General features: G+C 42.1%; 1 protein-coding gene across 2 annotated transcripts; it reads right to left on the bottom strand.

Annotated features, from left to right (window-relative positions):
- Positions 1–1,513: 1,513 nt before the first annotated feature.
- LOC117814807 (patatin-like phospholipase domain-containing protein 2) lies at positions 1,514–15,238 on the bottom strand. Of its 2 annotated transcripts, XM_034686324.1 has the most exons (9): positions 14,885–15,237; positions 13,054–13,286; positions 9,605–9,670; positions 7,474–7,683; positions 6,825–6,885; positions 6,521–6,709; positions 6,319–6,439; positions 5,151–5,258; positions 1,514–1,920 (listed from the first exon to the last, which is right to left on the bottom strand). In XM_034686324.1, exons 1-9 carry the CDS (start codon positions 15,069–15,071, stop codon positions 1,575–1,577), a joined length of 1,521 nt encoding a protein of 506 aa, XP_034542215.1. In that variant the 5' UTR covers positions 15,072–15,237; the 3' UTR covers positions 1,514–1,574. The 2 variants fall into 2 exon arrangements, with proteins under 2 accessions (XP_034542215.1, XP_034542216.1); XM_034686325.1 differs by lacking the exon at positions 9,605–9,670 and having other exon boundaries at positions 14,885–15,238.
- Between the last annotated feature and the right edge of the window lie 1,378 nt (positions 15,239–16,616).

Below are 16,616 nucleotides of genomic sequence, written 5' to 3'. Positions count from 1 at the left end.
AACTTTTTCTCTTATCATTCATATTATTTGAAAAATGGCCAAAAAAACACAAATTCTGCCAGGGTATGTAAACTTATGAGCACAACTGTATGTTGCTCCTAAACCTGTAGATATTGTTCAGCATTAATGGAGCCTTCACAGATGTGGAAGCTACCCATGCCGTGGACTCTTATGATCCCCATACCACCAGGGACGCTGGCTTTGAACTGTGAGCTGATAACAAGCCGGGTGGTCCCTCTCCTCTTTAGAGACGAGGACACAGCGTCCATGATTTCCAAAAAGAGTGTCAGCTTTTAATTCATCAGACCACAGGACAGTTTCCCACTTCCCCTCAGTCCATCTTAACCCTTAGATGCATAAGTGGGGTCAAAAATGACCCCAAGGGTTGTTATTCTTCAATATCTTTGAAATTAAAAGTGTTTATATTTTCATATTCCAGGTATTCCTCATAAAACATGTTTGTGACATGAGGCCATTGCATTTTTAAAAAAAAATTTCATACATTTTAAGAAATTGCAGCTTTTGTATCACTACCCCACTTTTCCATGAGCGGGGTCAAAAATGACCCCAAACATTTCCTATGGAATCTCAGGGCTTAACTCTAGGAACCTTTGATACTTATCAACTGTGATTGTCAGTATACATTTACTGTTGCACTTACACATCTGATGCTGCAGTCTTACCACCCAGGAGGTCATTTTTACACAGCAACATGTAAGTATTATCTTCATTTATGGACTCAATTTCCACATTTATGACTTTTCTGTGATGGAGTATTAGTATTATTTTCATTACATTATCCTGCTTTGTTGTTAGCTAGTTAGCTTACTACCAACTACAAAGTTAGCTTACTACAAAGTAATTTTAGCACTGTAATGTATTACAAAGCAACACACATGTAAGTATTATCTTCATTTATGAACTTAATTTCCACATTCATGACTTTTCTGTGATAGAGTATTAGTATTATTACGGGCTCAGGTCCAGAGAAGTCTCCAGTGTTTCTGGATCAGGTTTATATATGGTTTCCTCTTTGCATGGTTCAGTTTTAACCTGCATTTGTTCAGCCCAATGCAGTGAATTCCACTACAGAGTCATGTCTGTCTTTGATGCAGTAAGGGCCTGAAGATCATGGCCATCCACATTTACACTGCGTATGAATTGGGGTTGTACTATTGCCAGGTTGGAGAGGTTTGTGTTATCTTTAAAAACACAGTAAGGATACTTAAAGCTCCATTGAGGGAGCTGCAGTGGGGTAACAATTAAACATTGTCTTATGGCTCATTCTAAATATATACAAATAAGCTGTTTATAAATGAGGCTTATGCATAGATATAGAACCCCAAACACTTTTTAGCGTGACACTGGGCTAAAAACATGTGATGAGAGAGCTCTATTTAAGAGGAAGGAAGTATGTAAGCTAACTTTCAGACATATTGTTGTATAGTGATACAGTTACAACTCTACAGTAGCTGAATTAATTTTTTTAAAGTGACATTAAAACGAAAAAAAGCACATTTTGCATCACTTTATTCATCACTTGTTTTCACATCTTTCAGTGCCTTTAAATAAACCTACTTGAGCTTAGGGTATGAAGCTGAATCGTCTTTTTTCTTGGCCGTTTGCTCAGATGCTATATTTCGGATCCACCCCACCGCTCTGCCCAGACCCCAGCCTCCACCTGAACTGTTTGGCGACTCTGAGACGACTTCATCAAACCTGGAGGTGAGGCTGCAGGTGGGTGTCGGGGGCGGAGTCAGGGACATGAGGTCCAGCTCGTTCTGTTTGTTCCAGGTGAAGGTGAACACCGAGGTGGGAGAGGCTTCTGGAGTCATGGGGAGAGCGTTCATGTCTTCTTGTGTCAGGTGTGGCAGGTTCAGACCTGACGGCAGGCTTTTACATCGGCGTAGTGGGGTCTCACTGGAAAAGGCAGAACATGGATACAAGGAGATACAAGAGTTAATCTTACACTGTGTTCTAGCAGCATAGGGTGCAAGTAAGCAGCAGCTTGACCCCTGATTCCTATTGAAGTGTCTTCACTGGCCACATGTTGTATCCATGACGTCACTTATCTGTTTCTGAAGCGCTAATATGAAGCCGATCGTTGGCGGGTGCCATATTGGAAATGCTTAAGTCAAGCTAACTTCGTCTGAGCTAGTGTGAGGTTAAGAGGCGGGGCTTTAGCCTTTTCGCTAACAGCTACAGGGTGCCCGCCTGTCAATGAAGTCATGCCCTTATTTGGGCAAAACTAATCAGTTCAATATCTTCAAAAATAATGAGTTATTAATAAATTCACCCCCGTCCAGTGTGTGCCGATCAAGAAATGAGCTACTCAGACCTAAATGGTTTTTTGTACCAGGCTGTAAACATGTTTATTTCTGCTGTAAAGATTGTCTTCTTTGAATGGGTGTGTATGTGGTTTCCTGTGTTTCTGCAGCCAGCCTCTAGTGGACACTCAAGGAACTGCAGTTTATAACACTTCCTGCACAGGCTTCATATTTTAAGACCAGAGGTTGCAGCTTGAGCTCGACTAGACATGGACAAAGAGTGGGTATTTTTCAAGTTAAGATGAAGGGTTGCCTGTCTGACACCTCCTTATTTCACTTCAAAACCTTACTGTAAAACCTGTAATATAAGTCACACTAGTATATCAGACACAGCCTGCTTTCCAGGGGCACTAAGAGGGAAAAAGCTAGCTTTTAAAAAGAGAGAAGAATGTATATTGTGAAATAAGATGATAGGAATGTAGTGACAAAGATTTTAGATATAGGAAATTGTCTCATTAATGATATAAAGATTAAGTGTAAAGGGAATACATCTCCTGTATGTGTGCTTGTTGTGTGTCAATTGAAAAAATAATAAATAAAAAGTTCAAAAAGAAAGAAAGATACTAAAAGTGCATCTTATACAACAAGTTTTACAGTAAAGAGAGTGACCACTGGCAGGAGGGAGACTCTAAGGTGCTGAAAGACTCCAGTGTAAGAATATGATTGTTTATTTTCTCACTCATCAGATCTTGTTTGCTTGTTTTCCAAAATGTACTCAACTCAACTCAACTCAACTTTATTTATAAAGCACTTTAAGAACAACAGCAGTCGGACACAAAGTGCTGTACAGAAACATAATGGATAAAAACAAACAATAAAATCATAAAATCAATAAGAACAATAAGATAAAATAAAGTTAAAAAATAAAAATAAAAATAAAAATAAAAAGGCACTGAAACAAGAGCAGGGTCTCATGCTGAGTCGAAAGCCAGGGTATAAAAATGGGTTTTAAGACGACTTTTAAAAGTGGACAGTGAGGGGGCTTGTCTGACGGCTAAAGGAAGATCGTTCCACAGTTTGGGAGCAGCGACAGAAAAAGCCCTATCCCCCCTGAGCTTCCGCTTGGACCTCGGTACCTCCAGGAGCAGCTGATCAGCTGACCTGAGGCACCGAGCAGGGGCATAGAGATGGATCAGCTCAGAGAGGTAGGGCGGGGCGAGACCATTTAAAGATTTAAAAACAAATAAAATAATCTTAAAATGGACTCTAAAATGCACAGGCAACCAGTGGAGGGAGGCTAAAATGGGCGTTATGTGCTCCCTTTTACGTGCTCCAATTAAAAGGCGAGCGGCTGCATTCTGGACCAACTGGAGACGTGCGAGGGAGGACTGACTGATTCCTAAATAAAGTGCATTGCAGTAATCCAGCCGGGATGTGACAAAGGCATGGATTACTGTTTCAAAGTGCTGTCGTGCAAGGAAAGGCTTCACCTTTGCCAGCTGCCTAATGTGAAAAAACTGGACTTTACTTTAGAGCTGATCTGCTGATCCATCTTAAAATCACTGTCAAGCTTGAAACCCAAGTTTGAGACTTTCGACTTAAAATAGACGGCCAAAGGGCCCAGATCAACCGGAGGGAGTTCACAAGGGCCACTGGGACCAAACACCATTACTTCTGTCTTTTTTTCATTGAAGTTTAGAAAGTTCAAAGCCATCCATGCTTTGATGTCTTCAAGGCACGCAAGAAGTGGTGAGAGGGAAAAGGCATTTTTCTTTTTCAGCGGCATGTGTATTTGACTGTCATCAGCGTAGCAGTGGAAGGAGATGCCATGCTTTCTCAGGATGGAGCCCAGAGGCAGTAGATACAGTGAGAACAGCAGTGGACCTAAAATGGACCCCTGTGGAACCCCATACAGAAGCGGAGCTGAGTCAGAAACAGAGTTTCCAATGCGTACACTCATAGACCTGTTGGACAAATATGATTTGAACCATTCAAGTGCGGTACCACAGATGCCCACTAGTTGGCTTAGCCGAGCCACTAGGATACTGTGGTCCACCGTGTCAAAAGCCGCAGTTAGGTCCAAAAGGACAAGGATGACATGGTCACCAGAGTCATTTGCCAGGAGGATGTAGATAAAAAATGTAGATAGTGATGAATCAATAACACACACGTCTGTGACTGAAACGTTTCGCCTTGACTTGTAACTTTGGCGGACGTCCTGTGTTTCTATTTGTAAAGTGCAAACACGGTCAGGTCAAAAACACTATGTGCTGATAGCAGTGTGGTTTGTCAACATGATGTCAGAGGAGTGTGTGTGTGATGGACGCAGAGTGGACAGGGAGTGTTAGTTGTGATGCAACATGATGTCTGTGTTCAACTCAACCTATGCTAACATCATTGCTCTGGAGCGGCTGTGTTTTCACTGCAGGAACTTTACCAAAGGGGGTTCCTGGACTCTGGGTGGAACTTTCCAAAAGTGCACAAACTTTAGGGTGAGCCTTGCAGCATTTAAAAATTCTGATTTGTGCAGCCAGGTGCGGGCGGTCCTGACTTCTCTACCTAGTTCAAAGGGGTCTTGAGGAAACCTTTTAGTCCCTTGATATAGAATGTGTTAGACTAAAAGGTTCCACATACTTTGGGTGGAAATGGTGCTTTAGTTTGTCAGCCACCGCTTTGCTCCAGAGAGGCATTTCATGACTTTTTATATTTGATCTAAAGTGACAATTTCCATTTAAAAAACTCTCAAATTTAGCTACTCTTTTAGCTGATAAGGAAACCTTTTTTAGGAGCAGCAAAATCTGATTTTGTCCAGTTTTTAGTGGCATTGAAAGCTGTTGATGCTTTAAAGAAGATCTTACAAGAAGAACTACCATCTCTGCATACCTGTCGAAGTCCTCCTCCTTTCCTTTCCAGGCTTGATTGTAAATGTTACCGGCCACACCGTAGAGCCAGCCCACGTCCTTTGGTACATCAGGGATCCAGTTCACAAGTCTGAGGGAAACAAAGTGACGAGCTCACATGGTGTCAAACATATTTAGATAAGGTGTGTGTACTTTTGAGGGTTTAATTGTTTTACAGAAGCTGAAAACAGAAAAAGACCCAACATCAAGACCGGATCAGATCCAGTCCCATCTTACAGACAGGACTCAGTCTGATCTCATCTTAATCCACCATGAGCAGAGCACTTTGCAGCATTTAGCAAGTTACAGTGGCAAGGACAAACTTCCTTTAACAGGCAGAAACCTCCAGCAGGACCAGACTCATGTTAGACACACATCTGCTGAGACCGTGTTGGAGAGAGGGATAGAGGGAGATGAAGAGAGAGAGAGAGATGATAGTGGAGAGACGGATAGTAGTAGTTGTAGCAGCTGGAGTCTGGCACGTCCACAGCAAAGCTACGAGACAAGGGAGCTCAGGGACTCCAGAAAGGTCTATGGTTAGTAACTTTAATGGGACAGGAAGAGTTAAAGTAAGAAACAGGCAGAGAGAGGAGAGAGAGGGAAAGACAGGATCCCAGTGTGTGAGTTCACCTGGCAAGGACAAACTTCCTTTAACAGGCAGAACTCTCGAGCAGAACCAGACTCACATCTGCTGAGACCGATATGACCAGATTAAAAGGAGTGTTTCATAATCCTTGTCTCTAGCGAGTGAGCCTGAAGACAGATATAACCACTTTTGATGTTTCATTTTGGGCAAAGAATCTCCTCTATCCCTCTCTCCAACACGGTCTCAGCAGATGTGTGTCTAACATGAGTCTGGTCCTGCTGGAGGTTTCTGCCTGTTAAAGGAAGTTTGTCCTTGTCACTGTAACTTGCTAAATATGGATCAGAATATCTAATGCTAAAACACATTTTGAGAACAAAATAGCCAAAAGACGTCTCCCTCAGTCACATCTTTAAATATTAAGTGACCTTTGTTTGTTTCATTTTGTTTGTTGAAGGAAACTTCATCACAGAGCGACTCTTAATCTCTCTACTGATCAGGGGAGTGATGCTAAAGTGAATACGGCATATGAGACATGATTTCACAGTAAGATGTGAACTCACTGTACCTCTGTGCGATGGAGCAGGCTGTAACCACAGGCAGAATACTCGGGATCTTTGGCAGGTACTCGGACACGTGGGACAAAAGCCCACCAGGAGTGTGTGTCTCTCTGCAGGCCTCACACAGCGCTGACACAAAGACGACAATCACACACACATTAACGATTCTTCTTCTGCTTCGAAATCTGTACTGCAGAGTTCCTCTCTTACCCTTCTTAATGTTGAGGGGGAGTTTATCTATGAGCTGTCGATCCAGCCACCAGTGCACCTCCTGCGCCGGCTTCAGTCTGCTCTGTTGTGTGTGTTCATCTTCAGCCGACTCCTCTCTCAGCTCACAGCAGGCTGCTGCAGGTGCGTCTGTTTCCAGGCTTCTCATTGGAGACTCGCTGCTGATCAGATCTGTGACGGGGTTTGAATTTACATGAATCATGCAAGAAGAAGCTCTTCATTATGTACTTGACAAACTTGAGTTTGAAGAGTAATAATGAGAAACTTAAAGATGAGATGTTCTTACTGTGTTCCTGCAGGAAGCGGAGAGCATCCATGTAGCCGTTCTGACAGATTTCAGCCATTTCCTGTAAAATGCAAAAGACAACCAGTCATCTTTTACACTTTTCACTCACATGACATCAAAAGGAAACTGGAGACTTGCCTCTGAGGTTTTATGTCCTGTATCTAAAAGGGTATAACAACAAAACATCTGACCAGCAGAGGGCGCCCCATCCTGTTTACTCTCCTTGTCCTTTTTGACACCTTCCTGACTTTCCTGAGAAACTGCTGCAGAGGCATTTCTGTGCTCACAATCAAAACAGCTGCACACATACTTCATGCTGAGACACTTTCTTTATCAGGATCAACTCTGGAGTGACTAAGAACCTCATTTCAACAACCATCCGTGTTTTGAAGTGTCTGCAAGTTGATGTACATGCTGAACTAAAATGAAGGGAAAGGATTTCAAGCTCTCTGACAATCACTACGCTTCTGCAATCTCATCCAAGGACACTCCAACATGCACAGACGCCTCTTTTAATATCACTTATTATAGGCCAACATCTTAAGATTTCGTGCACAACAAAAAACCATCAGTCATCCTGAACACACTTATATCATCCAAGTAAGAAGGTTCCTGTATCTGCAGAAACATGCCCCCCCATGAGTCTCACCTCGGCCTGCGGGGGGAAGAAGGTGCTCGTCACTCTGTACACGTTCTCCGAGTTCACCTGGATGCTCATGTTCTTGAAGCGCACCTCGTGGAAGTTGAGCGTGCTCGCCCGAGGACAGAGATCGCTCTCGCCCGCGTACGCAGAGAACGTGATGGTGTTCTTCACGTGACACCGAGGCTGGTTGTCACTGGCGGCGCCGTCCACGTAATGCTGAGAGGGAAGAGAAGAAGAAGAGTGATGATGAAGTGAGGAGAAACAGAAATGTGTGTGTGCCCCAAAAATATTAAGAGTGATGATTATTTTTGACATGATTGAGGGATCATGCACTCGCTCTGAGGTGGATGCTTTGTGCATAGTGTCCTGAGATAACTTCTTTAATGTTTTAAAGTTATGTTTTTGGGCATTCTTGCTTTAATTTGAAAGGACAGCTGGAGAGAGACAGGAAATGTGGGGAGTAGAAAGAGGGGGATGACATGCAGCAAATGGTAGAGGCCGGGAGTCGAACCTAGGACTAAAGCCTCTATATGGGCTTGCACTAAGACCGCTAGGCCAACGCTGCCCCTCTGAGGTAACTTTTGTTGTGACTTTTTGGGACTATTTAAATCAAAATTGATTGATTGATGAGCCTGCTTAGAGCAAAAACATCACAACAATGACACCAGAACTTCATTCACTGGACAATGTTGTGCACAAACTTCTAAAAATCACACAGAAAGCCAAATTATTTTCACAATGTTAGGAGAGAAAAAAAAAACAGAAATACTGTCTTTTTGTACCAGACTGTAAACATGTTAACCCTTAAAGACCTAGACCATCTTTGGGGGTGCCAGACTCTCCTGAACTTATTCTGAATATGTTGAAGGAGACAAAACTGGTATCACTGGAAAGCTGAGAATGGTCGCTATAACTGAGATTTTAAAGCTTGTTGATAAGATTTGAGGTTCAAAAGTTATCAAACATTTAAGAACAAGTAGCCGCCTGCAGCTGTCTGGGTCTTTGAGAGTCAATATTTGAAGGAAGCCTCAAGTGGACACTCACTGAACTGCAGTTCAAGGAACCTCTGATCTCGCTTTATTACTTGACCCCAGAGGACAGCAATGACTTCTCAGCTCTGGCAACTGGATCATGCATGGAGCACCTGAATGCAGCATTAGCCTTCAAGGTTAAGTGTCCGCTGCAACTGTTGAGCCTTAAAGTAACCGACTGAGTGAAGATCAACATGAAGGTCCTGTCTTTGCATGTTCTTGGGGGTTTTTAGGCCTATATTCAGGGAGGACAGGACCGTGGATAGAGCAGGAAACAGGGAGAGAAGTGGGGAGTGACATGCAGGTTGAAATCCAACCTGAGTGGCCCCGTTTCAGGACTACAGTCTCTGTACATGGGGCGCACAACTTAACCACTAGGCCCAACCAGTGCCCTCTGTCTTTGCATGTTTTAACATATCAATCAATCTTTATTTATAAAGCACCAAATCACACCAAGTGTTCTCCTCAGACTCTTTCCAAACAGAGCAGGTCTAGACCATACTCTATGTTCTATTATCAACAAAGACCCAACATCAAGACCGGATAAGATCCAGTCCCATCTTACAGACAGGACTCAGTCTGATCTCATCTTAATCCACCATGAGCAGAGCACTTTGCAGCATTTAGCAAGTTACAGTGGCAAGGACAAACTTCCTTTAACAGGCAGAAACCTCCAGCTGGACCAGACTCATGTTAGACACACATCTGCTGAGACCGTGTTGGAGAGAGGGATAGAGGGAGATGAAGAGAGAGAGAGATGATAGTGGAGAGATGGATGGTAGTAGTTGTAGCAGCTGGAGTCTGGCACATCCACAACAGCAGAGATCCCAGAGGAATCTACGGGACAAGGGAGCTCAGGGACTCCAGAAAGACTTTGTTTCAAATATTTCACATCAATCTGGCTTCATTATTTCATTTAGCTTGTCGATATAATCCTGGCCCTTATTTTAAGACTAATATTGAGTGGTAGTTTGATCCAATCCCATCTTTAACAAGTTACAGTGGCAAGGACAAACTTCCTTTAATAGGCAGAAACCTCCAGCAGGACCAGACTCATGTTAGACACACGTGTTGGGGTTTTAAAGAGTGTTGCAGGTTTCACTCACCACTCCACGGTAAGTCGGTGGAATAACCCCACAGTAGAGAGGGACAAAGCAGCTGCATAGGAGAGCCTGGGAAACGGACAGAGGATGGAGTGATTGTTAATGTGGAAGGAGAGCAGCTTGGTTAAGTGGTTAAAAGATGCTGTGTTCAAGTTGTTATCATGTGGAGGAAGATTAAACATTGACTGTGTCCTTGAAGCTAGATAGTTGAGCTTATTCTTGCACATTCCCTCTTCACTCCCTCGTTCCTCTTGCAGCTGTTTGCAGATAAAACTATCAAAACCACAAAAGGCCACAATGGGAGGAAACTTACTTGGATATTTACTGAGTGCAAAGTACGAGTCAGCACAAGAACCACATCATATGATCATCTTTTACTGTAACAGCAGTTTTACATCCGGAGCAGACTGCAACTGAAGAACTCCAAAGTTGCGATAACGTTCAACACGGCGATCCCTTCCAGGATCTCCCACCTGACTCAGACAGTGACTTCCTTAAATTCATACCACAGCAGACACAAATGGTTTTATGAGAAACCTTTATATTTCTGAATCTTGCAGTCAGATTGTTTCAGTATCACTGCACATCGTGGTCAGTCTGAAGAAGAGGAAGAAGAAAAGTTGCGGCATTCAGTGAAGCTCTTCACTTCAGTGAAATCAGGACTCAGCTGAATTATTCCTCAACAGCTGGTCAGAGTTGAGTCGCTCACTTATTTCCACATTCTTCTCCTTCATTTCCTCAAATTACAGGATTTATCCATCGAGTCAGCTTTCCAACCCACACAACAGGACTTCTGCAGAATCAGACACAATCCACTCTCTTCTTTTGACTTCCCATCATGTGAGTCTGAAATGAGGGGGCTGTGTCTGACCTTGTGACTCTTATTAGTCTCCTCTTGTTCTCTTGGAGAAGTATCTGTACGTGCAGTAAATACTACTCAGAAGAAATACTCCTTCTATTGAATTATGATCAAACAAAGATTTTCTTTCTCACTCTGTTTCTGTGAAAAAATATGTTAAGAGTTTCTCTGATGCATTAAGGCATAAAGATGTCAGGTATAAACACGAGGGCTTAAAATATAACATATAACGATGATGTGTTAAATAAGTTAAAGGTGACATATCACACTTTTTTCATCAATATATATTGGTCTAAGAGGTCCCCAAAACATTTCTTTAAAGTTTATGCTCAAAAAAACACTTTGAAATCAGATTTTTTGGTCTGCCTGAAAAATCCTCTTCTTCAGTCCTCATCAGAACACTCTGTTTTCTCTCTGACCACGCCCCCTCAGGATGTGGATGTGGTCTCGGCTGTCCAGCACGTTGATCTAATGTTTACATGTTGGCTGAATATACACGGCTGCTCAGAGATCACGTTACTTCAACCCTCTGAATCTGATCCAGAATCTGATCCTGACGGAGAGGCGCCTGCAGCAGGACCTTTCTGAACCATTGGTCACAGATTTAGTGTTTCTTGTTGTTTTATTTATCAGTATGTTGACGTGTGTCTTGGTACACAGCTACGAACATGTAGCTATGTGGCTAACTAGCGCTAGCACTTATCCATGATAAATAAAAATCATCCACTAGATCTTCAAATCTGCAGACGTGGGGAGTAAAACTGACCTTTGCCAGAGAGGCAGCAGGACCTTTTATGAAGGATTGGTCACAGATTTAGTGTTCCTTGTTGTTGTATTTGTCAGTATGTAGACGTGTGTCTTGGTACACAGCTACAGCTACGAACATGTAGCTATGTAGCTATGCTAACTAGCGCTAGCACTTATCCATGATAAATAAAAATCATCCACTAGATCTTCAAATCTGCAGACGTGGGGAGTAAAACCGACCTTTGTGTTTATTAAGACAGCCTACAACTAGCATGCCTCCCTCCTAAGCTCCTTGTTAGCACACATGTGTGCAGGTAATGAAAAACGGAGGAGGGATTCAGTATTATTTTATACAGTCTATGGGCTGAACAAGCTCCGAGCTCTGACTCCGTGACAGACCGGATATTGTTGTTACGTAACAAAATCACGGAAGTCTGAAACGGCTCGTTTCACACACATTTACAGAAAGGTGAAGAAATCAGAACAGGGGCAGAATGGATTTTTTTCATTCTCGGGGGGTTTGTAGACAGGGACACATATTTCAGGTAGAGAACCATTAAAAAGTCCATTTTGCATGATATGTCACCTTTAATTTGTCCTTTTCAATTTTGAGTAATATTGTGTGATTTACATAAACACCATCCCTATTTTTTCTTAGTTTACTGTGTAGAATATCGCAATATATCACAATATTGTGATATCGTGATGCATATCGTATCGTGAGGTTCTTGGCAATACTCACCCCTAATTAATGCCTGTGTTCAAAGCCAGGGGGGAGGTGTCAGGTAAGTGGTAACCTCCTGCCGCGAGAATTGAAGCCAATGAGTAAGTGTTAAAAAGTGCAGTTCCTCGAGTGTCCACTTGAGGCTGGCTCCGGAAGTACCAGAAATCACATACACACCAATTAAAAAAAGCTGATCCTAACAGCAGAAATAAACATGTTTCCAGCCTGGTACAAAAGACGAGTGTAGTCTAGATAGCTCATTTCTCTATCGGCACACACTGTGAGGGGGTGAATTTTTTCATAACACAGCAATTTCAAAGATATTAAGATTACGAGTTTTCCATTTAGAGAGGCTCAGCTGACTTGACTGGCAGGCGGGAACACTGTAGCTGTTGGCGAGGAGGCTCAAAGCCCGCCTCTTTACATCACATGTGCTCGACAGCAGTTAGGTTGAGTTCAACATTTCCAATATGGCACCCGCCGACGATCGGCTACGAAACAGCGCTTCAGGAACAGATGGGTGACGTATTTTACTTTAATTAATTAATTTATAGTGCTTTAAGAACAACATGACATATCTTGAGAAAATAATATACACAATAAGAATAAACAGAAGTCTTCAAGCTAATACCTTACATTTTTGTAATTAGTTTTTTATTTAAAGCTGCTGTGAGGAACTTCTGGTTTGTATCGATTCTGGCGCCCCCTTGTGGACAAAGTGATACCTCTTATCTCTTGTCCTGTAAATGCAAAATGAGTGTCTTCAGACAATAACCTCATCCTGTTGTCTTTTAACATTTAGATTTATCACACAATGTGATTATTTGCCATGAAAACAGCCCAAAAAGGTTGTTTCTAGAGCGAGATGTCAATCATCTGTTTTGACACCTACCCCCTCAGAGCAGTTTCAGGCATTCAAAATGACAACAGAGAAGGTGTCGGTGTTGTTGTGGATGGTCTTATTTGCTTTAGCGGGTCATAAAGAGGCATCAGTATCAGTTTCAGTATCAGTTAAAAACTCCTCATAGTGCCTTTAACGTGATTTAACTTGAGCTGTCAAATTAGCGTTACCATAACAGATAAAAAGGGTCCTCTGAACTTCCAAGTAATGCACCTTCATACCTGAATGACTTCCTCTCTGCTGTCGAACTCTGACACCAGCACATTCTTCCTATCAGACACTCGGGTCAGCGACACGCAGAGCTTCCCGGAGGCGAGGACGTGAGCGTCTTCAGGGAGACACCTCATCATAGAGTCCCTGACGATCTGCAGCAGGTCGTACGCCGGGTGAAAGGGACCCAGTTTGCGCTTCCTCGCCTCTTTGGCCATGAACATCAGATCGGCGCAGCATTTCTCTGCACAGAGAAAAACATGACAGCTGATTAGTGTGTGTGAAGTGAACAATAGGACACGATACCATACGATACCATACGATCTGATATGATACAATACCATACCATACCATACCATACCATACCATACCATATGATACGATGACCTATGACACAATATCTCACACCTGATAGTCTCTACTGGAAAACCTGTCTTTGACTAAAGTCCATCCATCCATCCATCTATCCATCTTCTTCCGCTTATCCGGGTCCGGGTCGTGGGGGCAGCAGCCTCAGCAGGGAAGCCCAGACACTCCTCTCCCCGGCCACTTCCACCAGCTCTTCTGGGAGGATACAGAGGCGTTCCCAGGCCAGCTGAGAGATATAGTCTTGCCAGCGTGTCCTGGGCCTTCCCCGTGGCTTCCTCCCAGTCGGACATGCCCGAAACACCTCCCCAGGGAGACGTCCGGGGAGGCATCCTGACCAGATGCCCGAACCACCTCATCTGGCTCCTCTCGATCCGGAGGAGCAGCGGCTCTACTTTGAGTCTGAGCTCCTGACCCTCTCTCTAAGGCTGAGCGCAGACACCCTGCAGAGAAAGCTCATTTCGGCCGCTTGTATTCGCGATCTCGTTCTTTCGGTCACAACCCACAGCTCGTGACCACAGGTGAGGGTTGGGACGTAGATTGACTTGTATATTGAGAGCTTTGCCTTCTGGCTCAGCTCCCTCTTCACCACAACAGACCGGTACAGCGCCCGCATCGCTGCAGACGCCGCCCCGATCCGTCTGTCAATCTCGCGCTCCCTCTTCCCCTCACTCGTGAACAAGACCCCGAGATACTTAAAAACCTCCGCCTGGGGCAAAGACTCTCCTCCGACCCAGAGAGGGCAAGCCACCCTTTTCCGACTGAGCACCGTGGCCTCAGACTTGGAGGTGCTGATCCTCATCCCCGCTGCTTCACACTCAGCTGCAAACCGTCCCAGTGCGAGCTGGAGGTCACCGTTCAATGAAGCCAATAGGACGACATCATCTGCAAAGAGCAGAGATGGAATCCCAAGGCCACCGAACTGGAAACCCTCCGCCACTTGGCTGCCCCTAGAAAAAGTCTTGGACTAAAGTGCTGCAGACATCTAGCATCCTTCACAGTAGAGTTATAAATCCAACAAACAACAATAAAACAGAGAAGCTAAATGCAGAAGAAAACCACAACAAACATGCACACAGCCATATTGCACATGTTCCAAATAAAAGACAACATAGAGATGTGAAAAGACAAGAACATCATGACATCATTGCACAACCTATAGAGCCTTGAAATAATTACTTTTTAATTTGAGTGAGGTAAACTTAATTTTATTTCTGAAAGGATTCAGTTTGAAAAGTGCAACAAAAGTTGAATCCTTTCATTTTATTTTCTTCATTTTTTATATTTTAAATTCATTTTTTTAGTAAGTAAGGCTAGCGCTGCTTTATGCATTAGATCTGCCTTGAATCGTCAATTAATATACATTAATTAAAATAGTATTCCTTCAACCGTCGTCTATTTGCTTATTTTTAAGATTGCATTGATTTGACACACTTTAGTAAGAGGTTGGTCCTTCGAGAAGGAACCACAACTCACCCAGGGGGATCTCCAAACTGAGGACAGCAGCCATGAGAGCTCCTGCAGACGCCCCGCAGATCTGAGAGGCGTCTCGTATGAATCGAGGGGATCTCTCGAGGATGCAGCTGCAGGCCCCGACATAATAAATCCCCATAAAACCGCATCCTGCAAACGAGATGCTCCACTCTTTGCTCAAATCCAACATCTTATCTCTCAAAGAGGACAGAGGCTGTGCAAATCCTCCACAGAAACAAACCAGTGAACTGTTGGAGTGAAAGATTAAAAGTGTGGGGGTACACTGCTTTGGCAAACTGCTACCTGCACATCACCTGTAAACACTTCCCCAAAGGTGACAGGTTAACTTTAAAACTTGCGTCATTCGTAGCTTGTTTCCTATTGGTGGGACAGGTCACGTGCACCTGTAGTTAACCTGTCTCTAATTTTGCATGGGACTGACTTGTACACTGAGATACTGACAGGAAAGATATTCAGTTAATGACCAGGAAATACTTTGAAACAAATAATTTACACAGACTGTCTTTAAAAATAAACACAAATGTTACCCATGCATTACATCATATTTTAAGTCCTATCTGGAAACACTGTCATAGTGCACAAAGCACTGAAAACCAAAGTTTTTAAGAATTAATTAATTTATAATTGTTTATTCTAATTATTATTATTATTATTATTATTTATTTATTTATTTATTTATATTTTTACTTCAGTTGAATTTCTAATTTATTTGTATATTTGTATTGCACCTCGAGCAGTAAACCCTGTCCCCATGGATGTAAGGTCACGGTAAGGGTACTGTTAGCTTTCTTAAAGGTGAATTTTGAGGTTATTGTGGGGATTAAGTAAACAGTGTAATGAACACAAATGTTACCCATGCATTACATCATATCTGGAAACACTATCATAGTTCACAAAGCACTGAAAACCAGAGCTGTTTTTGAAGGAATAAATTCATAATTGTTTATTCTAATTTTACGTATTACTTATATTATTATTATTTGTATTTATTTTTATTTTTGTATTATTATATTTTATTTTTTAGTATTATTTTCTTTATTTGTTTTACTTTGGTTAAATTTTAATTTTATTGCACCTCGAGCAGAAAACCCTGCTCCTATGGATGTAATGTCACTGTAAGGGTACTGTTAGCTTTATTAAAGGTGAATTTTGAGGTTATTGGGGGCATTTTATGTATTTATTCATTCATTTATTTAATTTTATTTATCTACTCAGTTTTATTGATATTTTTCAGCCTTAGTTTTATTTTTCAACTCTTATCCTTACCTTTTAAATCTATTTATTTTAACTATTTTTATTTCTTAATTTTGATGCTTTAACTTATTTTAATTACACATATTTTATTTTGGTGTGCATTGGTCTCTATTTTATTTTATTTTTATGTTGTTCTTATTTTTAATTTGTATTTTTATTAGTTTTATTATTATCATTATTATTATCTTCCACTAAAATGTCTTAGCATTGTTTCATTTCTGCTTCTTTCTTGTTTTCAATCGCTGTAAAGCACTTTGGGTTGCATTTTATTTGTATGAAAGGTGCTATATAAATAAAGCTTGATTGATTGATTGGTTAGGTACACAGTGTAATGAACACAAATGTTACCCATGCATTACATCATGTTAGGTCATATCTGGAAACACTGTCATAGTGAACAAAACACTGAAAACGAAAGCTCTTTGTGAAGGAATTAATCTATAATTGTTTATTCTAGTTT

This window comes from Notolabrus celidotus, chromosome 6 (genome assembly GCF_009762535.1).
Source record: "Notolabrus celidotus isolate fNotCel1 chromosome 6, fNotCel1.pri, whole genome shotgun sequence".
Taxonomy (NCBI): Eukaryota; Metazoa; Chordata; class Actinopteri; order Labriformes; family Labridae; genus Notolabrus; species Notolabrus celidotus.
This window is presented reverse-complemented; position numbering and strand designations above follow the sequence as displayed.